The following is a 24,747-nucleotide window of genomic DNA, read 5'->3' as shown; positions in this document are numbered from 1 at the left end:
AAAGGAAATGAAATGTTTCATTCAAACGCTAAAACTTTGGGTGCAAACATTTAGAGTGAAAAATTATAAAAGATTCACCAAAATGTTTCCTACCTAGTTTTCTCGTCGTTCCTGTGAACCAAAAAAATCTATTTCATGAAAAAAAATAATTACACAAATAGAAATGAATATCTAATATTTCTTTGGGAAAGATAAATAAAATTACAATTTAAAACCTGATTATCTTATTTGATTATATGCAAAACACATGCTACCGTCAAAAGAGTCGGAATTGAGCCATTATGACGTCTAAGAAAAAAATGTCTCACTGTTATTGTTAAAATCCCTGTGTTCATAACCTAGACTTTCTACATGAAAAAGTGATATAGGGCAAGTGTTTTATGATTAATGACAAAACTTATGAAATTATGTAACGATATGCTACCACCAACACAGATTGCAGAAAATACCAGTATCTTTAAATGACAGTTTTTTATAACAAAGAAGACAACAAGAAAACGAAAAATACCAAAAATTGGAACGCATAACAATCTTTAGACTTTTGGTAAATAACTAGAACCCCCTATTGTGGAAGGAAATGAAAAATGGTATGCAATTTAACTAGTTTTTCCATTTATGAAAAAGAATCTACAATTCCGAAAGGAAAGTGTCTAGCGAAAAGTATCTTCCCTCAAAGAGATTTTATCCTAAACAAGTTTTAAAGTCGTCTGCTTTTATATCATTTATTCTGTCGGGGAAAAAAACCACTTCTTAAAAATTGAAAGGATTTATTCTGTCAGGAAAAAAAACGATTTATCGGATACAGAAATTTATCCGATGATGTCATCATAAAAAAGAGACATTTCTTTACCAATTTGTATTTGTCAAAAATGTGATAAGCTACGTCTTTGGGAAATTATTTACTTTTATATAAACTGCATGCAATCAGTAAAAAAAGGATTTAAAAAAGCCTCAACATTACCCTGTACCAAAATTTGAAAAATTGAATGTGATCACACTCACCAATAGTAGTCGTTTTCGTCACGTGACTCACAGAACCAGAAGGCGGTACATGGGATGAGTGAACAGCCCCTTTATCTAGGATATTGATAAGTCGTTTTAATTTATTGAACATGGACTGTGTGCAGTCGAAGGAATATATAAAGCAAAGAAATGTAGAAACGCTTTACAAGTTACTGGGATCTACACACTTTCAACTACTAAATATATATATTAAATTTCGAATATATAATTTTATTTTTTGTATTGATTTTAATCTTATTTTGTTGTGAGTTTTTCTGCATCAAAAAAAACTCACAATAAATATTGTAAGTATCATACCGTCACAATAGAGATAAACAACATGAGAACAATGGTCGGCATGTCGAGTAACTCTACAATCAGATATGTTCACCGAGGAACAAGAAATGTCCAATGTGTTGTTATTGTCTTTGTATAATCTATCCCTAGAGATAATTAAAAAAAATTAAATGTTGCTTTAATGCGGAAATAAAGCATGAGAGTTTTTAAATAAAATTTAAATAAACTAAAATAAACTTACAAAATATAATGTATTAAAATTAGGAAATTAATGCAAAGGCATATTACTGTGTGTGTAATAACATTTTTCTTGTTAAAAAATGATAATATATTTAAAACTCATTTGACAATATACTAGAAAAAGAGAAATAATCGACAAATTTCTCTAGCATTAATACATTTATTTTCTCTAGCATTAATAATTTTACTTTACTTACCTTCCAATAACACCTACATTTAAACCCTTTGACCTACAAAGAGTCTCTCCAATAATTCTGTCAACGGACGAAGTATCTGAACAAAGTTCGGTGTTAAAAATCCTGATCCTTCCATAATTACTATAGGGTAGGTATACATCGGAATTCCGAAATGTTTCTGAAGAATATGAATATTATTAGGATAATGATAAAATATTTTTAAAAAGGTAAAAATAACAAAAAATTGATATATCTCATTGATCCTTTAAACAAAACAAATATTAAAAAAACAATTCCATGCCCCCCCCCCCCCCAAAAAAAAAAAAAACAACATGGATAGGATTTGGTGCAGCTTAACATGTCAGTGGCAGAAAGCATCCTCGACCGATCGTGCCTGTAATGACCCATCTGTATTGATCAAGTAAGGAGAGTGATAGATAGTCATAATGGTATTACAATTTAGGTGTCCTTTAAAATGCCAGACGATATTCGATCCAACTTTCGGTTGTTTTAGCAAACAAAATCATTATACCCACCAAAGACTTTCATCAAATTTAAAAGTTTTAAAACAAATTATACCTCTGGCAGAGCCACTGTAAGACTTGAACGTCAATACCAATTTAACAAATTCATTAAATTGATCGATGCAATAGGCAGTTGCACTGGTCAAAAGGATGCCTTCTCTTTCTGTGCACCTAATCCCTTCTCTGGCGTTTCAAAGATCCATGTTTTTGCCCGATGCGTAATTACTGTGACATCACTAATTTTCGTGGGAGTTTAATTTTCGTTGTTTTCAAGGTATGAAGTGACCCACGAATTTATGTCCACCACGATATGCAATTTTTCACATATATTATTACTGGTCAATTCTTCAACCACGAAATCAAATCCCCAAGTATAATATAAATATATATATTTCTCAAACCACGAAAATTTGACCCCTTGAAAATATGTGATTTTACAGTAGTTTTATAAAGATTTGAGAGATTGTTGATGTGCATTTTTTTTCTTTTAAAAACATAATCCTTTAAACATACGTTTGTATATTCCACATTCCCTTTTTAATTTTGCCTTTTTTAATTTCAACCTGCCATCTTAATAACCATCTTAATACAATTCATTAAAGATTCAATAATGAAAGAAAGTCAATCTAAATGCCATATAACTTCTATGTTGTATGTCATGGAGCTAATGACATTATTTATTGAACGGCCCTCGTAGGTATGGACTGTAATGATTTAACAAATGAGATTTGATTTTCAAACCAAAGTATTTGTTAACCGCTAATTGATAAAAGGAAAATATATATTTTCTTAACACAGTGTAAATCTGATAAATGATGTGTAAATTTGTGAATATACTGGGCAAAATAAGCTAAGGATCATATTTTTACATACGAATAATATTTTCATACCCATGAATTTATGTGACAACAAGGCTTAAGTAGTTTTAGAAACATGTCATTAACACGATTCGATACTTAAGTCACACGTGTTTAATGAGTTTTGGGACATACTGGTCAAGAAAGTACGTGGCGTAAAAAAAGTAAGTGGAACAATAGAAGCATAGAAGTATCAAAGAGGATTTTCTTTAGTGAACATAACATAAAATTTCAGTATATCTGGCCAGAACTGGTGATAAGACGCTATGAGGAGGCATATGAGTATGAACGAACACTCCATGGCAGCAGGGATGCTGGAAGCTGGCAAAACGCAACGTCACTTGCAGAAATACTTTATCTTTCCCAAAGCGGAATTAACGGCTATGGAACCGATATTCACAGGCAGAAAATTGTCAAAAAAGGCTAAAATCGGGACGTCCAAGGTGTACGGCAGTCCGTAAGGATCGTTATTTGGCCAAATTTTGCTGAGACGCACCGCTTCCAAAGTGTTCTTAAGCTTAAAAACTGGGCATCAGAGAGCAACGGACAGACGGATTTCTACTCAAACAGTTTGAAACAGACTTCAGGAAGCAAATCTCAAGGCTTGCCGACCAGCCGTACGTCCTGTATTAAAATTAGAGTGTCGCAGAAATCGACTTCAGTGGGCAACAGAACACAAAAAATTGGCAATAACGTCATTGGTGTTCTGTTATCTTCTCAGACGAGTCGCGATTTTGTTTTGACTTCCATGATGACAGAAGTCTTGTTTGGATGGTAAATGGGGAAAGATATGCTGATTGTGTCATTTTTGAGCAATACAGAGTAAATGGAGGTTTGGTGATGATTTGGGCAGGCATAAGTATTGACTGCAAAACTGATCTGCACATCATTGAAGGCAACCTGACAGGTTTAAAATACCGAAAGGATATTCTTCATCCTATTGTTAGACGTATTGCATGTACGCTGGGGGAGGATTTCATCTTAATGGACGATAATGCTCGACCTCTTTGAGTCCTATTCGTAAACGAGTGCAAGGAAAGTGAAACAACTTAGCGTATGGACCCGCCAAATCATTTTCTAGACCTGAAGTTAATTGAACATGCCTGGAACATTCTTTAGCAACGCATTTCAGTTCGTCTTACACTTCCCCAAAATCGACGGGAGCTTCAGACAGTACTGCAGGAGGAATGGCAACAGATCCGACAGGCTAGCCTTGGACGGGTGATGGATAGCATGGGTCTGCGCTACAGGGCCTCACGGGGAGGTCATACAAAATACTGGCAATCATTTTACATTGTAGTGACGTAATTTGACTTTTCTGAAAAAAATCTCAATTTCAGGTCTACCCCCAACATGCCGAATTCTGAAGAGACCGTAATGAACAATTCGTAGCGTGTGTTCCAGCAAATTTATCACATCCAATGTTTAATTTTCACTTTTGTAAAATAAAATATGATACTAAAATTAAAACTGCATTCTGTTCTCTATGATACAGTATTTGTAAAACATATTTAATTTGATGATCCTTAACATTTTGTCCAGTATATTTAATATACATACCGTTAATATAGGTAAGAGTTACTTGGTAATTTTTTGTAGTGGATCCCTGCACAGCTTCAAGAAAATAGAAGACATTAGTTATATTACTGATATCAATAATAGAATATCTATCAAAGTGAAATTGGAAATAATTGCCATGTTATTTTCATATACTGTAAACAGTTGAGGTCGTTCATTTGCTTTTTAATTGTATAATATGAGACATATAGTGACAATGTGTCGTTGATAGTCTGCCAATTAAAACATGTCTTTCATATATACATCATATATAGACTACTATACCAATATATATATTAAATATTTTATGAGAATATTTATATTATGTGAAATATCTGTTTTATATTTGGATATTTTACTAGAAGAAGACGTTAATGGTAATCTAACAACAAAACCTTTATGATAAACGTTTTTTTATCGTCATCTTTCCTTACTACTTGCCCACCTGCATTGGGTTTATGTTTCCAAGTTGATTCAATACACGAGAACATGCTACATGAACAAACAATTTCTAAAAGACGGCTTTCTATTGACAACAGGTTGATGAAACAAGAATTTCAACAATTTTGTTTTAAATTCATAATGTCGCAAGCTTCTTGGTCGATACAATGACCTTGTCAGCAAGTTCAATCTGCCAGGAAGTTGAATACTGACTGATGTTTTTCATAACAATTTATATGCACACTGGATACTGCATGGTCTATGTTTGCCCAGTCATGACAAGCAGCACACGGCGGTTGTGACCGGTCGACATGGGATGCTTACTTCTCCATGGCACCTTATACCATATCGGATGTTTTGTTCTGATACCCCTATGTATTGTTTCAGATGAATGGACCTTTGAGCTTGAATACTGCTCGATATCTCCATATTTTATTTAAAGAGGCTGGGAGGTCGTGGCCATTTTTAGTCTATTTTGTTCTCCTTTAGAAGAAGAGCTCTATATATGAAGATATAATAAAATGATCAAATTTTAAAATATAATTTATGAAATTTTTCTTTGCCAAATGATAGTTGACAGCTCAAGATATCATATCTGAAAAAATAAGTTATATCTGATGGTTCATAAAAAAAATAATCTGTTGACCCCCTAGCCTCCTTAAATGAAGACATATTTCAAAAAAGCTTAATTATTGAGATGTAGATTGATTGTTGTTTTACGTCATATCAGACAATATTTCACTCCTAGGAATTGAAACTTTTCAATGGTATGAGGTTACGTCTCGTCACTATAAACTAGTGAATGACATTCAAATTTAACCTTTGTAGATTCTTAAAGTGTATACAGAGCAGATCTAGGGGTATCTTTGTCATTGCAATGCCTACACTGACACTTGTTTATTTTTAAGGTACAATCAATACGCAACTTTTATTTCTAAGTGACGGGGCTTGGGGAAGGAACAGTTGCTACCAATGTTCTGCCGCGGCCAGGGCTTGATTATACCCACATGCGCTTGACGTTTTTAACCTTTCTTTTCCAAAATAAAAATAACCCTTATAGCCTATATACTATTTTTATTTATGAAAAGAAAGATTAAAAACCTAAAGCGCCTGTGGTTAAAAGAAATCAAACCCTTCATCACGGAGCAGGCAGCAGTGATTCCGTGATGGTCTTTGATAGTTTTAGTGAAAGTTATGATTTGGCAGGGTCTGAACCTTGCAGTCCTTATGGTAAAGACAAAGTCTCTTTGGCAAGCAACAAGACACATGGCTATAATGAACCAGAATTACCTAGCTAGGGTACAGTTAGTTTAGTTTATAAACGTTACCATTTATTTCTCAGGTTCAGATAAATACATAAATATCACAAATACAGTATAGATCTATTGTTTTCTACATGTATACAAGCTTACCTGTAAAAGCCACTTTGCAGCAAAACTGAAATAAAAAGAAATATAAAAGTTTTAACGTCTACAGTATTATTTTTTTTTTAAGAATTGACAATTATCTTTATCAAATTTATATACAACTATTCACCACGATAAATTAAAGTCCACAAAAGGACTTACGACTTAAGACCAAATTTAATTCTTCATATAAAATTTTAAGTTACATTATATCGAAAATTATTTTAAACTTTTTAAAAAGAATGTGGTTTTTTTTTTCAAAGAGGATTAAAAAATTTTTATTATCATCTGAAGTTTTTGGTCTTAGTAAGTTCTTTTGTAAAACTTTTCACCTTGTTTTTTTTTAAATAAAAAATGGTCATTTGCAAAATTACTTTTTAAAAAAATAAAATCTGATTGAACACGCACGTACTCCGAAGGTGGTATTAAAAAGATGCTTGAGTTTTTGATTGACAATATCTATTTGGTTTTTCGAAACCTGGTCTTCCAAAAATCTTTTATAATTCCAATGGATACCAGTTACGTCTTGTTTTAGAAGACCTATTTTTGTATTCAAATGAAGCAGAATTTGTGCAAAATCTTTAATTAAGGCCAAGATCTAGTAAATGAAGGGTGCCTACAGATTTATCAAATTCAAGAAATGAATTCCTTTAATGATGCTTTATAACATTTGCTTGGTCAAAAAAGGTGTTTCGGGGCATAATTTGTATGAAAATAAGATGAAAAACCATATTTTAAACTCTCATTTTCAATGAAAAATTAAGAAAATTAGTCACGAATATGAGAGTTTTTTTCATATCACACAAATAAAATGTATCCAGATTGCCTACAGTCTTTCAGAAAACGGTAATTTGTATGTTCTTGGTCTCTTCTTTTAAATAATGTTAAATTTAATATAGGTATCCGGACTACTTTTCAGATGATTTCAAATTGAATTCCATGAAAATACTTTATTTTCAACATAATTCTATTAGAGCCGTAAAGTACGGGAAAAAGAAAGTTGAAAGTGATTATGACGTCATAATGGATCTAGCACCAAAATGTTAGTCTAAGGACATTTACTAGATCTTGACCTTAAGGTGACAAAAGGTCATGACCTTCAACCTGACATTTAAATACCAGTATATCGACGATGTATTGTCAATTACATGTAATCATATTAGTTATTTTCATGCTTACGTCGACTCGATATACCCCGGTTAGTTTGAAACAAAAGATGATACAGAATCTGACAGTCTGTTTCATATTTGTATCTTTAACAAGAAAAAAGACTTTTAAAAATTGTTATAATATAACAACCAAGCTTTTAATATGATAAACGTGATGACTAACATTTCAGTCGTCAACTTCCCATACTTATGCAGCAATCTACCTACATCACCTGCATACGGGGTTTACGTATATCTCAGTTGATTCAATACGGAAGAGATGCTCTGTGTATGACCAATTTCTAAAACAATTTAAGTTATTGAAAAACAAGTTGATGAAGCAAGAATATCAACAGTTTCGTTTAAAGTAATAATTTCGTGAGTTCTATGGTCGATACAATGATCTTGTCAGCAAATACAAATTTTATCATTAAATCAAATGCTGACTGGCATTTTTATACTAATTTTTCATCCATTATATACACATTGAATCGACGACGGATTTTTTTCGTTATTTCCCGATCATGACGGGGAGCACACGGCGGGTGTGACAGGTCGGCAGGGGATGCTCACTCCCCTATGGCACGAAATACATTCTAATGTAAGAAAAAAATATTTACTAGGATCAAATTTAAGTTTGATAAAAAAAAAATTTGTATTGTCAAGTATAACAATAAAGTTTTCAGCTAGAGAATCGTGACACTACATTTGATTTTCAGTAATTAAATTAAACACGCCATATCCTTTTCATCGAATAAACACCTATAATGCGGTTGTTAATTTAGATCCGATTAAAATTTTAATAAAGAACTTACATTTAACTGATAACTATTTATTACTTATCATTGCTGATATATTACCCAATACTAATACATTTTTCTTTGTAAGATAGGTTGGATTTGAAAGTCGCAATAAAGTGAAATTAGATTGTGTACTGAAATTTAACAACAACGCTTTATGATAAACGTGATGACTTTTCAATCGTCAACTTCCCTTAATTCTGCAGCAATATGCCCTTATGTTTATTACGCAAGATCATGTTCGATCAACGTACGAACAATTTCGTACGGCGCCGCCGGAGGGCCAGGATATTTTTTTTTCATTTGTTCGGACGAATTAGAACTTCGTTCGGACGAATTATAAATTCGTTCGAACGAATTAGAAATTCGTTCGGACAAATAAGTTATTTGTTCGGACGAATTAGATATTTGTTCGGACGAATTAGAAATTCGTTCGGACAAATAAGTTATTTGTTCGGACGAATTAGATATTTGTGCCGACGAATTAGAAATTCTTTCGGACAAATAAGTTATTTGTTCGGACGAATTAGATATTTGTTCGGACGAATTGGTTATTTGTATGGACGAATAAGTGAAAATGTGAATAACTGTCATGACGCCGCGATTAATGTGCGATTTGTACCAAGACGTTTCATTATATTTTGATTCTTTGCAAAATAACTTTCATGAACAACACCATCAATAGATATATTGAAGATACGTTGTTTTCATATTGATCTCTTTATTATCATTTCTATGTACAAATTCACTACCCTGCATTTATTAATTATGACATGTGATTGATTTTTGAAATACATTTCTGGTACATATGTCGCTGATATGTGGCTGAAATATTGCCAATTCGGCGTAAAGCATTAATCAATCAATCTGCGATGTATAGGATGAAAAAAAACGTCCTCAATGATTTTTAAATATTCCATTTTGTGAATTAAGAAAACTCCATAAAAATGGACCTGATCGTATTGATCCCAGGTTGTTCCTATGACTCGGGATCCATTCTGGTATATTCCGTAGTCCATAGCTTTACAGAGCATAATTATAGGCCCCCCCCCCCTTATTGGAGAGTAGTCGAACAAAATATTGAATTTCCCTTGCAGCATTTCTTAGTTTTGTTTATACGATTTTACAGTACCAGTTCGAAGGTTTGATAGGCCAATGACTCACTAGAAAAGAGGAATTATGAAACCAACTCGTTTTATGAGGAAAATAAATCATGAATGAATAATGACAGAATATTTTCAAGTAACAACCCCCTCTATTTAAAAACAATCAGTTGTCTTAATCATTGGGAAGCTTAATTTGCATTAAATTATAGTATGTTTGTGCTTTTAAATTTTACTGCACTTTCTAGAAACGTATTCATCTATTTTTACCCTTTTTTCCCCGGGAAGGGTGTGTGTTTAATTTGGTCTATATTACCTGTATGTTACATAAATTCATGATATTTAAATATATTCATGATATTTAAATATATAAAAAAAATTAATATAGATGCTAGATAATAGTTTTTAACGATCTAGGAAAACTGCCATTGGAGAAATAGATCTATGAAACTCCCTCCTTTTGTTCCTTTATCACAAAATACTTAAATGTGGGAAAGGCGGTATAGAAACAAAACTATAAATGTCCTAGCTAGTAAGCCTCCCCCTTTTAAAAAATTAAGACTTTCGGATAATAAAGAGATATTTCGAGTCCGATGTTTATTTAATATAATACAGTAGGAATAAAAACTTGAGGAGTGGATCTCATCTTTTTCACAGAAATGGTAATTGACCACTGGCACCCCGGCGTTAACATTTTAATATCACCAGCAAAAGTTGATCTGGTTGAAAAAGATGATGTTTATTTATGAAAAATCTTATGAGTGTGTCAGGGATGGGAGTGACAAGATGTTTAATAAGAAGTAACGGACCCTTTCAACTAGTGGGCTCTCAGATAATATACTTCCAGAATGGCAGACTTTAGGCCTATAATAGATATTTTATAAGTACCATCATTTCCGAACATTTACAATCGACATACCCAACTTTAATAGCACATGTCTTGTAACAACGTGTGTTTGTTATGGTCCAAAGAGCTATTTATGTATTAAAAGGGGTGAATCCTCCTCAATAAACAAACTGTATATCTCTCCAGACAAGATAATTTGTGCAAATATCTAATTTGTCCAAACAAATATCTAATTTGTCCAAACAAATATCTAATCCGTCCAAACACATAACTAATTTGTCGAGAAATTAATTTCTAATTCGTCTGAACAAATATAATAATTTGTCCATACGAATTTCTGAATGCATATCGTCCGTAAGCGAATATCTAATTCGTCTGAAAAAATATCTAATTTGTCCGAACGAATATCTAATTCGTCCGAACAAATATCTATATTCTGTTTTGAACAAATAACTAATTTGTCCGAATTGGAATTTTTAATTAACGTCCGAATGAATATTTAATTCGTCCGAACAAATATCTAATTCGTCCGAACGAATTTCTAATTCGTCCGAACAAATAAAAATAGTTCTTTTCCTGGCCCTCCGGCGGCGCCGTAATTTCTAAAATGAGATGAATTATTAAAAAAAAAAACAAGTTGATGAAACGAGAATATTAACAGTCTCACTTAAAGTCATCATGTCACATGTTAGGAGTATGGCTGATACAATGACCTTGTCAGCAAATACAATCGATCGTTAGCATGCAGAGTAAGTCAAATACTGACTCACATTTTGATACTTATTGTTAGGCCAACATACACTAAATCGTATACGGATTTTCCCCTTATTTCCTGATCGAGACAAAGAAAACAAAGCAATTGTGACCGGCATGTAAGGTATGTTCACTCATCAATGGCAACTGATCCCACCTCTGCTGGTGGTACGTGTTTGCTCTGCTCCTGATTTGTATTGCTTGAATCACAGGACTCTGAAGTTTTTATCGTCCAAAAAAAAATAATGATAATAAAAAAATAAATAAAAAATAAAATCCGGAAAAAAATTTCCCACACTCAACTATAAAAAAACAGTTGAGTTGGGAATTTTTTTTCCCCGTTTCTTTCTTTTTTTTTTTCTTTTCTTTTTTTTTTTTAACGATAAAAACTTCAGACTCTTGCGCTTGAATAGAGCTTGTATACTGTTCATTATCTTCATTTATTACATTGAATATATCACTGCAGGGTAACTTTTTAAAAAGAAAATCATCCGTGTTTTGCGATCAGTGTAAACTATACATTCTGCTTCATTTGATTCAGATAACATAAATATCATAGGTAACAATTCAAACTTCTTACCATAAATAGCAGTATAGCTTTCATTCCGTTTCTTTTCTCATCTATGACCCAATTCTAAATATAGTAGGCTGAAGCTAAAAGTTCAACATTCAGGGGTAAAATTTAGTACTTGATTAAAGGATCATCTGCTCGATCTAAAAAGTAGAGAATTGAGGAAGGCGGAGGAGGGGGTGGTTATGTGATAGTGTCCAGAATTTAGCTGATGGACATTCAAACAAGAGGTTTTGTTTCAATTATTGAGAAAGCGTCATGCAGTTTATGAACGCATCTGTATCATTATATTTTCTAAAAAAAAAAAAAAAAAAAATTCCACGCAGGCGACTTAAAGATTCTCTCTTTTTTTTAATATTATAAATATAAATACCCCCCCCCCCCTTTATATTCCATATTAATTTTTTTTCATATAGTGAAACTGTTTACACTCCACTAAAAGCTTTTCTCTCCATTGTATATTTATAACATAAACCATGAGCTAAAACTTGATGGTTACGATCTTCAAAAATGTGTGAAAATCACCATGGCCCCCTTTTCAGGGGTGGGGGGGTGTTCCAATCATTGTTAGGGCGGTGCCCTGTTGATTACTTTGTAAAAATGCAGCATTGTTTTTAAAATAGTCTTCTCTGCTCTTTGGTTCTTAAATACTTCCTAAAAATAATATTTAATTCAACAAGAATATCCAGATCACTTTTACATAAGGATTTCAAATGCTACGAAAATGCCTTTAGATGATATTTTTCATTTTCTACACGTATAATATGTTGAAAACAATTTACAGTGATCATTCATGTATTTGAAAGCCAAGTTCCAGGTAGCAACCCTCAGTATTATATTACGATACAACTCCATATCTGCATAATAATATTCGTAGGGAAAAATAGTCCCGGGAAATTTACATCTTTTAAGAAGTACAGGAAAAGGTATTGTTTCAATTATGACGTCATAATGGATCTGATCTTGAGATACTAATGACGTCATAATTAACTTGACGTCGTCTTGGTTATAGCGTAACAACATGGATGGCTGACTAGACGGCTAAACGCGTTAGGTTTTCATATGTAATTTTTTTATCAAAAATAAATTATCATTTCGCGTGATGACAGCTTCTCCTGCTGAAATTATTAACACTGGAAAGAAAAGGTAAGTCAAATATGTTTGTTTACTTATAAAAGAGAAGTCTGTGCATGTGGTATTTACATGTAAATGTTTGGGGGAAAGGGGGACTGATGTCGATCTGACTAGTATAATAAAGCAGTCTTCTTCTTCCTCCATTAATGTGCCTGGCACCAACAACTAGTGTTCTGTTTAGTTCTGAAAAATATATTTCAAGAAAATTCATGAAATTGTGGATATTTAAGTTAATGATTGAAAACCCGTTTCATTTGTAAGTTAATGTTTAGAGTTATAACAGTTTTTGGGTTTTTTAAATTATTTGTCAAAAATAAATGTATGCTCTTGCATTTTTGAAAACCACCTTCAATCCACCCCTTATTAATGCATAAGACCCCCCCCCCCCCCCCCCCCCCCCACCCCCAAACAAGGATATTAGCTTAATTATGAAATATTATTTACATTGAAATATTATAAACAAACAGACAATTTTACTTAGAAGTGTTTTGTTTATAAATTATTTACGACTACCCCAGCAATGTGAAGACCGGAGCCTCCCAGTATGACCCCACCAACAGACTGGCGAGGAGGTTACGTCTACTGAGTAAGACGGAGGGAATGTCCGAGTACCAAGCGGTAAGTATCCAATTATCAATCGACATTTATTAAATGTCATTTAATTATATTATACTTTCATGTAAATATTACTTGAATCTGATTCGTAGAGACACTATTAACATAAACGTAAAAACGTATTAACGTAAAAAACAGTATTACCCGCTGAATAATGAAGCCACGCCCTCCTGCGTAGCAACAGTCAACATTGCTTGACGACGGGTGATATTCCAAAAGAAATAGCGACTGCGCAGAATTTATGCGCGCACGGTTCACTGTTATATTTATTTGTATAAAACATTCAGTATAACATAATAAATACTGCATGTAGTTGAGTGTAACATTGAAAATTTTCACCCCAAGAAAACCATTGCCAACCTCGGCTGCGCCTCAGTTGACAATGGTTTTCTTGGGGTGAAAATTTTCAATGTTACACTCAACTACATGCAATATTTATATAATATACAGGTGTAACACTACACAGGTAAATCGCGGGAGATGGAGACGTAGGTATGACAGATACTAGGGGTGTGTTTGGGGGGGGGGGGGTATTTCTCGATACGTGTTAGGAATTAGCCGATGCACTGATTTAAAAATCTAACTAAAATATTCCTTAATTTTTTTTTATTTGGAAAAACAAAAATCGGAAATGAAATGGGTTTTTTTATATTTGAGTCTTTTTTCCCATAATAGTCATAGACTGAAATATAAAACCATAACGCTCTCTTCTCTACAAGATATTAGTATTTTATCATATAAGGGAAACGATCGACAACTCTTATTCCCATTATGTGAATAGCAATTTAATCGAGTGTTTCTTTTTATTTATTTGTAGGCATACAGAAAGTACCCATTCCAGCGACCCCGGAACTCCGTCAGGCCGGTATCTAACAAAATGGATAACGGAAAATTGTCATTGATGATGACCACCTACCAGAAGGATTACGTATTCCATGAGGTCCGTAATCAGTTTTAAAATGTTATCACCTCGTTTTTGAGACAGGAAAAAATATACTAGTAGATAATTATATTATAAATTATTAGAGAAAAATTGAAAATTAATTAAAATTATAAAATCCAAACCCAATCACCTTGCCAAAAGAATATACCCCAGTATGCAGATACCCCAGTATGCAGTTTATTGTATACTAGTAAGTCTCGAAATCTATTTATTATCCATTTTGTATTTTTTTTTTGACAGGTTTTGAAACTTTTAAAAAGACGTTCATATGTTTTTTTTTTTCATATTCTGACATATATTTGTTCAAAATAGAAGTGCCATACTTTTTTTATGTGTGAAAATGTTGGGTTGGAATGACACGGGACATAAAGATTCTGTACCCCCCTCCCATACATAATAAAAAAACAAACAAACAAACAAACAAATCTGGAACCCTGAGTCACACCCATCCCCTTTTGAAAAATTATTTAACGCCAAATAAAAATTCAAGAAAATGTCGAGCTTTTTTCGAGTGCGTCGCCCTTTTCAAAATAACATTTTCCAAAGACAGGTTTCATACATTGCTGCATTAATTCTGTAGGACAAAAATACCTTCAAAATGGAAAGCTTCAAGCCTTTGCAATCTTACCGCCCTTCAAGCGCCAAGTTTTCTGACCAGACAATTTACAGTTTGTCCTATCAGCGCTTTGATAAGGATGTGGTCAAAAGTTGTCGCCCAGCCAGCGCCAAACCAAGCGAACCCCAGCGAACAAAGTATGAGGTCACCATTCCAGTGAGTATAGACAGCTAAGATTTTAAGAGCGTTTTTATGAAGAAGTCAAGGAATTCATATTCATCACGAATATTCAAACTAATAGGAGGGAAGTAAATACAAGTCAATGGTAAAAATACTAAAATACCATGTTTGACTTACAGGTACCTGACAAGTGGATATTATTATTATAACACCCCCCCCCCCTCCCCACTCATCCCCCAAACACACGCACACATTATTAAGATTTGATGGCATGAAAAAACACATAAAATTCCCAGTTTTTTTTTTTTTTTTTGAAACCTAAAACGAAATAGTATAATCCCTATCGTTTCCTTCAAATGAAATCCCTTACTTTTATGGCGAAAGAAAATATCTAAGTGCATTTACTTTTCTTATTTTTTTTTTTTTATTTCTATTGAATGATGTAGGACAAACCTTCAGCTGAAGGGGATGCAAAGAAGGCCGAGGAAGTTCCGAAAGAGAAGGAGATTGTGTCTACAGATGTAACCAACACAAAGCCTGAACCACAAGTCCCGGAACCAGTTGTAGGTTGGTAATACAGTTGAACTTCGGTATCTCGAACACGAATAGTTTGAATACCATGAATATGTTAAAGGATTTAGAAGATCGAACCACTTATTATTTACATCTTTGCTATCAAAAGGTTTTCTGATTGGCTAATCTCCTCATAAGCCCTGTTTATGATGGGAATAGCGTATTAGAAACCCTTGAATATCGAAAATGATTCTTTAAATATTTACCTCTGCTATCTCGAATTCTTCGATGTCTCGATGTTTAACCTTTGTCCCATCGAGTTAGAGAGGTTTGACTTTTGTTCATGACAAGGAGTACACGGTGGTGTGACAAGTCGACAGGAGATGCTACCTCCTCTAAGGCACCTGATCCCACCTCTGTTTTTAGAGGTCCATGTTGGCTCTTCTCATATATAGTTGGTGTTGTTTAAGGTAGAACCTATGTCGGAGAAGTCTTTGTCACACGATTTTCAAACTTTTCATAATGATAAATTAGAACTTGCTTATCAATCAGTTAAAAGCACATGACATGTTTCCTTGTTATTAAATGTAGAGCAGCCAGTTAAACATGGAATGATAAATACATTTGCGACTTCACAATTTCAGTCATTTTAGGGGTACTTGTCATGCAAAGGAGACAACAAAATCCCAGAATTGCTTCTTTAAACATCGTTGTTTTTATTGTTTATTAATTGAACAGTATTAAACAATATTTCCCGAGAATGAATTCTTTTTTATTCAATTGTCATAAAAGATAAGTCCACATTTTCAAAACTATAGGCAAATGAACTCTATTTATTTTCAGTCAATTTTCCACCCTACATTTGTAATATATATCAGAAGTCTTTGTCACAATGTTTTCAATCTTTAATATGATAAAGAACATACCCAAATGATTACAAAAAGTGATTAAAATATATACCTTTCCCCTCTAACTAATGAGAGATAGGTTATTTACCGATACTAATATTCTTGACCTTTTTGCACTTACACGGATTTTATTATTAAATGACTGTTCGGGGCTACTTTCAGCTTAAAAATGTTTATAAAAAATTGTACTTTTAATTTAAAAGATCATATTTAATAGAGAAATTGTAATAAAACTCCAAGAATATGAATAAGTAACAAATAATTATGAAAAGGAATGCACATCATTTCATGATAGATATCACAAAATGTATACACAATCTACAACATGTTCATCTTTGACTTAGACACATTTCATCAAGATATTACACTATTTAGTTAGCAATTGACGAGTTTTTTTTTTTTTTTTAGGATTTTTGCATTCCTTTAAAATAGTTACATACCATTTACATTATTACAGTTTGTTGTATACATGGCAATTTCATCAGATAATATAGTATTGGATTTGTCAACTTAATTAAGGTCAAGATCTATTAAATGAAAGGTGCCTACAGGTTTCTCTAATTCAGGAAATATATTGTCATTAAGCATTATATCAAAAAAATACATAAATCGAATATTATGAAGATTATTTCGGCATGATTTTAAATTGAATTCTGTGAATTTCAAAATGCAGTATTTTCTACCATTTCTATACTGAAGCTGTAAAGTACGGGAAATGACATTGAATTAATTATGACGTCATAATGGATCTAGCACTGGCTAAACACATTCACTAGTTATGATGTCATACGACGTAGGTTCTACGTTAAATGAAATTTTTGAGTAAAATCACTATAAATAATCTTCTAATTTCATTTTTAGGTCACCTGAGTAACTCAGGTGACCTATTGCACACGTTTTACGTCCGTCGTGCGTCGTTTTGTTTATAAATTATTTACGACTAGCCGTCGTGTGTTAACATTTGAACATTTTCAGCTTCTTCTCTGAAACCACTGAACCAATTTCAACAAAATTTTGTATACAGCATCTATGGGTGAAGGGGAACAAAATTGTGAATTTTATGGTCCTCGCCCACCTGGGGCCTGAGGCGTGGGGCCAAAACCACTAAAATTATTGCAATCTTTAAAAATCTTCTTCTTTACTCCTGGACATCAAGCAGGCAAACTGTTGGCATGAATGTAATGAGCATTGAGTCCTCTACCAAAATTGTGAAATTCATGGCCCCAGGGTCAGGGGTTCTTGTGCTAGGGCGGGGCTCTATTGATCATATAGTAAAAATGCATTAATTCTCTGAAAATCTTCTTCTCTGCTTCTAGGTATTAAATAAACTAATTAAGTACATATTTATGTTGAGAAAGAGTGCCTCTTCCAAAATTGTGAATTTTATGGCCCCAGGGTCAGGGGTTCTGGTGTTAGGGCGGGGCTCTATTGATCATATAGTGAAAATGCGTTAATTCTTTGAAAATCTTCTTCTCTGTTCCTGGGTATTAGATAGACTAACTAAGTACATAGTTATGGTGAGCAAGAGTGCTTCTTCCAAAATTATGAATTTTATGGCCCCAGGGTCAGGGGTTCTGGTGTTAGGGCGGGGATCTATTGATCATATAGTGAAAATGCATTAATTCTTTGACTTTAACTTTTCTATCGTCAACTTCCCTTACTTATGCTGCAATATACCTTCATCACCTGCATACGGAGTATATGGGTCATTTTCAAAAAATGTCCACTTTTTACGGAAGGCCCATACTTTTACGGATCCGGTTCTAATTTTACACATCAATATAAAATTCTGATTTTTACTTTTCTATTGATATAAATCTTTTTGGGTGATTGAAAATGATTTAGCAAGTATATATTTGTTTATTATAGTGTTATTGTGCATATGAAGCATTTAATATACATTATTTATGGAAATTAACACTTTGCACTCTGTCCATAAGATCTATATGCCATTTAGTACATACACAGACACAAAATTCTTAATTGCTTTTATGAACCTAAATCTTTTTAATTTTCTTTTAAGCAAACTAACCTGAGATCTATTTTTATTGATTTAGAGCCTAGATCATCCATTTAATTTTTACTTTTTAAAAATTTTGCATTGAATAATTGAAAAAATGATATTCCAAAAATGGGGGTATACATCTTCAAAAGACTGTTTTGTTAAAATTCTCTGGTCAACCATAATAAAGTAGCTGTTTTTGTTAACATTAGATATAATTTTTAATAGTTTTAAAGATAAAATGACATCTAAACATTTTTGATTTTGAGAATTATGAAAAATAAAGATATTTTGAGATTTTTTTCTAAAAGACATGGACAGATTCAACACAAATTTGTTAATGTTTTGCAGTAAAAATTTCAAATATTCTCTTGGCAAATGAATATTTTTGATCTTCATAAGTTTTAACATAAATTTGATGTGATTTGGTGCATAACTAAGAGAAATATGATATCACACTTTTTATGTTCAATTTTGGCTGTTGAGTTTTTAGAGGTATGTGCGTTGAGACATGTTGTATGAAAATTAACCTGCAAAGATATGTCTTTTATGGGTGTTTTAGTAAGTTTAAGACTTGTTTAAGGTATTCAAATTGAAAAATTATCGTTTTGACAGAAAATTCTGAAAGTAAGGACCTACCTTAAATGACATATTTTTGAAAAATGAAAGTGGTTTTACTATGACTTTTTCAACTTTATTTGAATAATATACTAGTAGTAATAAACTCCTAAAATCCACTGCATTGCATAAAAGAAAAATATTTCTTTTAAAAAATATTGACATTTTATCTTAGTCATTTAAATTTTAATGTCCTTCCTGTTACTTTCATAAAAAGAGCTGTAAAAGTCCATTTAAAAATTTTTATCTAATAATCTTTTGTATATCGTCAAAAAATGAAAAAAATATCATTGAATGCCAAGATGTTTGACATTCATCTAATATATGAGCGTTTAAAAGCATGCCAAACTACCATATACCAAACAGAAGCAAAATCTATGGTTTTTTCTTCATGAAAAGCCTTATTGCTGAATATTTATATGCTATAGTTGAAAAAAAACATTCTTGTACATTATTTTTGTGATTAGAATAAACAGTTGCAGAAAGTTATTTAAACAGGTGCTCTTCCAAAGCAATTTAAACTAGGAAAATATACTGGTAACAGTAAGGACTCAGGTAACAGGAAGGACAAAACAGAAACAGGATGGACAAAACAGTGTAAAGGATGGACAATGAAATCTACATTTGAAATAAAAATTGACTTTTTTTTAACTTTATTGGTTAGGAAAAGAGAAATAAATGTAGAATAAAAACATGATTTTGTCAAATCTGGCAAATTCAAGACAATATAAGACATTTATGTCCATCCTGTTACGAAATTTAATTGTAAAGTGCTATTAAAATATTTATCACTTTAATTTTTGTTTATTAAAGGTACTCTATGCTGTTGCAAAACTAAGAATTTTTCATAATTTTAAGAAAAAGAAATGATAAAACTTAAATCGGTATATAAATACCAGGATAATTAGTCCCTCCTGTTACAAATTCTGTCCATTCTGTTACAAGAGTGCATGTTTAAGTAGTAATGGCACTATTTGATCCACTAACATATTTCAATATGATTTACGAAGTTTTTTAACATGTGTTATTAAACTTATATTACTTAGAAAAATAAAAGTAATTGTTTTTATTGTTAAAACTCAAGATATGAAGTCCAGTTTTCCTTACTGTTACCATATTAATGGTAACAGAAATGACAGTAACAGGATGGACGTTATTCATATAAATCACCCGTTATTTAGTATAACGTACGCTTTTTGCATCATCGAGACATTGAAACAATTTCTTTGTAGCTTAGTTAATCTAATTGTTTTAGCAGAATAAACAATTTAAAGAGTACTTGCATATTAAGAAGGTAACAGATAGGACGTATTTTAATTATACTCTACCAATAAGACAAACGTATCGACCTTTGAACCCTTTCTTTACTCACTTTCAAATCATGGCGCGCATAAACTTGAGACAACAGAAAATGATGATATATTGTGGATCATGAAAACAGTTCCTAGGAAAGTGAGATACTTTTTATTTTAACATTTTCTTTTTGGTTACAGGAATGACATAAACTGGAGGGACATGTCACTTCATGAATGTTAAATGCACAATACTAGTATTTAGTTGGCGGCATAAGTAAAACAATCATATTAAATTAATCTGTAAATAAATTCAATTAATATGAGGTGCAAAATTTGTACATATCTTCACATGGTAATATTTTCCCTATCATTTAAATAAGCACTTTATAAAATTTTTGTTAATGTGACATGGTTTTACTGTTAAATTTTACTCGGAATGCATAGAATATCTTTTATAAAACACCTGGGAGATGATCATAAAATAACTTTTAAGCTGTATGACCATGTATATTAACCAACGGGAAAAAAACTTTCACTCTAAAATTTTTTTTCCCTATTTTTCTGATCAAAAGACAAAAAAGTGGACTTTTTTTGAAAATGGCCCGTATATACCTCAGTTGATTCGATACGCAAGAGCATGCTCTACGTATGAACAATTTCTTAAACGAGGTAAATTATTGACAAGCAAGTTGATGAAACAAGAATATCAGCAGTCTCGTTTAAAGTCATCATTTCGTAAGTTCTATGGTCGATACAATGACCTTGTCAGCAAATACAATTTATCATTGAGTCAAATGCTGACTGACGTTTTTCATACCAATTGTTAGTCCATTATTTATTCACTGAATTGACGACGGGTTTTTTTCCGTTATTTCCTGATCATGACAACGAGCACACGGCGGGTGTGACCGGTCGGCAGGGGATGCTCACTCCTCCATGGCACCTGATCCCACCTCTGATGTTTCGGAGGTCCGTATTTGCTCTGCTCTTATTTTGTATATTGTTTAATGGACTTTGAGATTGAATACTGTTCGTTATCTCCATATCCTTCTTGAAAATCTTCTTCTCTGCTTCTGGGGATTAAATAAACTAACTAAGCACATAGTTATGATGAGCAAGAATGCCTCTTCCAAAATTGTTAATTTTATGGCCCCCGGGTCAGGGGTTCTGGTGTTAGGGCGGGGCTCTATTGATTATATAGTGAAAATGCATTATTCTTTGAAAATCTTCTTCTCTGCTTCTGGGTATTAAATAAACTAACTAAGTACATAGTTATGATGAGCAAGAGTGCCACTTCCAAAATTGTGAATTTTATGGCCCCAGGGTCAGGGGTTCTGGTACTAGGGCGGGGCTCTATATTGATTATATAGTGAAAATGCATTAATTCTTTGAAAATCTTTTCCTTTGCTCCTGGGTTTTATGCCAGTGATCCAAGTATATATATTTATGATGAAGAAAGGTGCATCTAGCAAAATGGTTATTTTTTATTCCCCCTGGGTCTAAGAGGGGGTGGGGTTTACATAGTCTGAAAATAAATTAATGCTTTGAAATCTGCTCTTTAGTATTAATCAACCATTTTATGATAAAATTTGCAAAATTTTGAAATATGTGGCCCCAGGGTCAGTGGTTCCTTTGGGGTGAGGTGCACAACTGGTTATAAAGTGGAAGTGCATTTCCTCTTTGTTACTCTGATCTACCTCTGGGTATTAAGTAAACAGAGTAAGCATGCTAAGTTTATAATTATGATAAGCAATGGTGCCTCTTTCAAAATTGTAAATTTCATGGCCTCTGGTTTAAAGCACGAACCAATTTTAATTGTTTGAAAGTTGTTACACGATACTCAGGTGACCAATAAGGCCCCTGGGCCTCTTGTTAAGAATTAATTTTTTTTCAGAACCGCCAAAACTTGAAGCATTTACAACAAAAATCGCCGTACCCGGAAGGAAGATGCAGTACGCCCCCTTCAATGGAATGACTACGTATACCGCGGATTACGTCACACACTCTTGCGTTCCTCGTCAGCCCATCTGTAAACCCCCTACCTCAAATAATCACTACGATTTAGGCCCCTTCGATGGCAGAACTACCCAGAATACAACTTACAAGGCGTGGCCGGTCATCCCCATAGAGAAACCTACCTGGGCCATCAAACCAGAATATCAAAGACCTCTAGGGGGAATGCCTTTTTCTAGCACTTACATGGTACGGACTTGTCAAAGGCACTTATTTTTTCTTTCAATAAAAAATTTACCCCCCTCCCAAATAATACACATTATTAGGTAGGGGTATATTTTTTAGTAATAGAAAAATAAGGAACGTTAGGTGTCTGTGGTATTTGTATAATTCAATATCATGGGCATTCGAGTAAATCTATTTCGATTACTTTACAATAAGATAATTTTGTATGTGAATGATACGTGTTTCTTTTCCCTGAACGTTGCCTATAATTTTTTTTTATCAGGCTGATTTTGAAAATCCTAAGAGTCTTGTGGAAAGGATAATGCCAATAAAACCCAAAACGGGGAAAGACATTATAAAACATGAAGGAGGAAATGGCGACCAGACGCCGTGCACCACCTACCAGGGGCATTACGTGGCGTGGAAAGGCGCGCTTCCGGCCAAAACCTATCAAATCAAACAGCTCTATGTACCCACCGCCGGCGAAATGGACTGTCAGTCAATCCAGAGGCTACATTTCAGAGGTATGTGGAATAAAACTTCAAGGCCTTCAACAGGTTTCTGAAAAAGGGGTTTGGGTAGGGTTGGTCTGAGAGTAATGTCGCTCCTCACAGTTTTGGGGGTATTTTTATGTGTGATTTTTGGTGAATTCTTGAATTAATTTTTCTTCATATCAAATTAACAATAATTAGCATATCTTCCACAGGCACTTGTTTTGTATAAAGAACATTCCCTACTTATTGCTAAAATAAGTAGATGTCTAGTATCCTGTACGCAAAACAAGTGCCCATGGCATCTCCCGGCCGCCCTTTCCGATGCTGACGGCATTGAGTGTTAGGCCTTTAGAGACCCGTCGCAACGTTGAAATTCGTAACGGGTTCACAAAGAAAGTATGCATCCATAACTTAATCTGATAATAAGATAATTAAAGGTTTAATGACTTTAATCTATTAATTTTATTTTTAGGTGTCCAGACCGAACGTCCGAATTTGTGCCACAAATCTTCTGAACACCGGAACTTGAATGATGATAAAAGAATGTATTTCAACACCACTTATCGAGATACCTTCTTCAACCGAGCAAGGCCGAAAAGCTGTCCCGTCGGCATTTAGATTCATCATCCAGGATATAATTCTAAGCCGTCTTTGATTAAATTTTTTGGGACATTTTTATTTTATTGAATTTTATAGGAAATATTTTTTTAATTTATTCATTTTTTCTACATCTTTACCTTTGACTGTTTTGGAAGTGTTTAAATTTTGAAAAATATTTGTTTTATCATATTTTTAAAAATATACGACTCAAGAATTATATACATGTCCGTCCATTGTATTTTCTGAATTAAACTTTTGATAATTATATCTGCATTTTTTAGCTCTACTGGTCAGAGACCAGAAGAGCTTATGCGATAGTAAGGTGTCCGTCGTCCGTCCGTCTGTCTGTCTGTCCGTCTGTAAACAATTTTTCAAAACGCTACTCCTCCTACAGTTTTGGTCTGATTTCAATATAACTTGGCACACAAGTAGACTACACTAAGATACATAAAATAGTGCATCCGATTTTGATTTCGATGAACGGTGTTGCCATGGTTACTAAAAATAGAATTTTCTGTGAAATTCCTTTAAAACGCTACTCCTCCTACAGTTTTGGTCTGATTTCAATATAACTTGGCACACAAGTAAACTACACAAAGATGCATAAAATAGTGCATCGGTTTTTGATTTCAATTAACGGTGTTGCCATGGTTACTATAAATAGAATTTTCTGTGAAATTCCTTTAAAACGCTACTCCTCCTATAGTTTTGATCTGATTTCAGTATAACTTGGCACACAAGTAGACTACACAAAGATACATGAAATAGTGCATCGGTTTTTGAATTTGATGAACGGTGTTGCCATGGTTACTATAAATAGAATTTTCTGTGAAATTTCTTTAAAACGCTACTCCTCCTACAGTTTTGATCTGATTTCAATATAACTTGGCACACAAGTAGACTACACAAAGATACATGAAATAGTGCATTGGTTTTTGATTTCGGTGAACAGTGTTGCCATGGTTACTAAAAATAGAATTTTCTGTGAA

The 24,747-nt window shown here is 33.1% G+C and overlaps 2 protein-coding genes across 2 annotated transcripts; one reads left to right on the top strand and one right to left on the bottom strand.

Moving 5' to 3' along the window:
* Positions 1-93: 93 nt before the first annotated feature.
* LOC134268161 (uncharacterized) lies at positions 94-11,772 on the bottom strand. The gene is made up of 7 exons (XM_062750386.1): positions 11,732-11,772; positions 6,507-6,531; positions 4,657-4,710; positions 1,737-1,893; positions 1,321-1,445; positions 1,003-1,077; positions 94-128 (listed from the first exon to the last, which is right to left on the bottom strand). Exons 1-7 carry the CDS (start codon positions 11,753-11,755, stop codon positions 94-96), a joined length of 495 nt encoding a protein of 164 aa, XP_062606370.1. The 5' UTR covers positions 11,756-11,772.
* Positions 11,773-12,703: 931 nt separating this feature from the next.
* Positions 12,704-24,000, top strand: LOC134268610 (stabilizer of axonemal microtubules 1-like). The gene is made up of 8 exons (XM_062750901.1): positions 12,704-12,868; positions 13,375-13,474; positions 14,289-14,411; positions 14,995-15,186; positions 15,597-15,717; positions 22,381-22,688; positions 22,948-23,188; positions 23,631-24,000. Exons 1-8 carry the CDS (start codon positions 12,825-12,827, stop codon positions 23,774-23,776), a joined length of 1,275 nt encoding a protein of 424 aa, XP_062606885.1. The 5' UTR covers positions 12,704-12,824; the 3' UTR covers positions 23,777-24,000.
* The last annotated feature ends 747 nt before the right edge of the window (positions 24,001-24,747 follow it).

Source organism: Saccostrea cucullata, unplaced genomic scaffold (assembly GCF_032062105.1).
Source record: "Saccostrea cucullata isolate Sc308-1 unplaced genomic scaffold, CSIRO_AGI_Scuc_v1 ctg762, whole genome shotgun sequence".
NCBI lineage: Eukaryota > Metazoa > Mollusca > Bivalvia > Ostreida > Ostreidae > Saccostrea > Saccostrea cuccullata.
The sequence above is the reverse complement of the archived record's forward strand: the minus strand, read 5'-3'. Positions and strand labels throughout refer to the sequence as shown.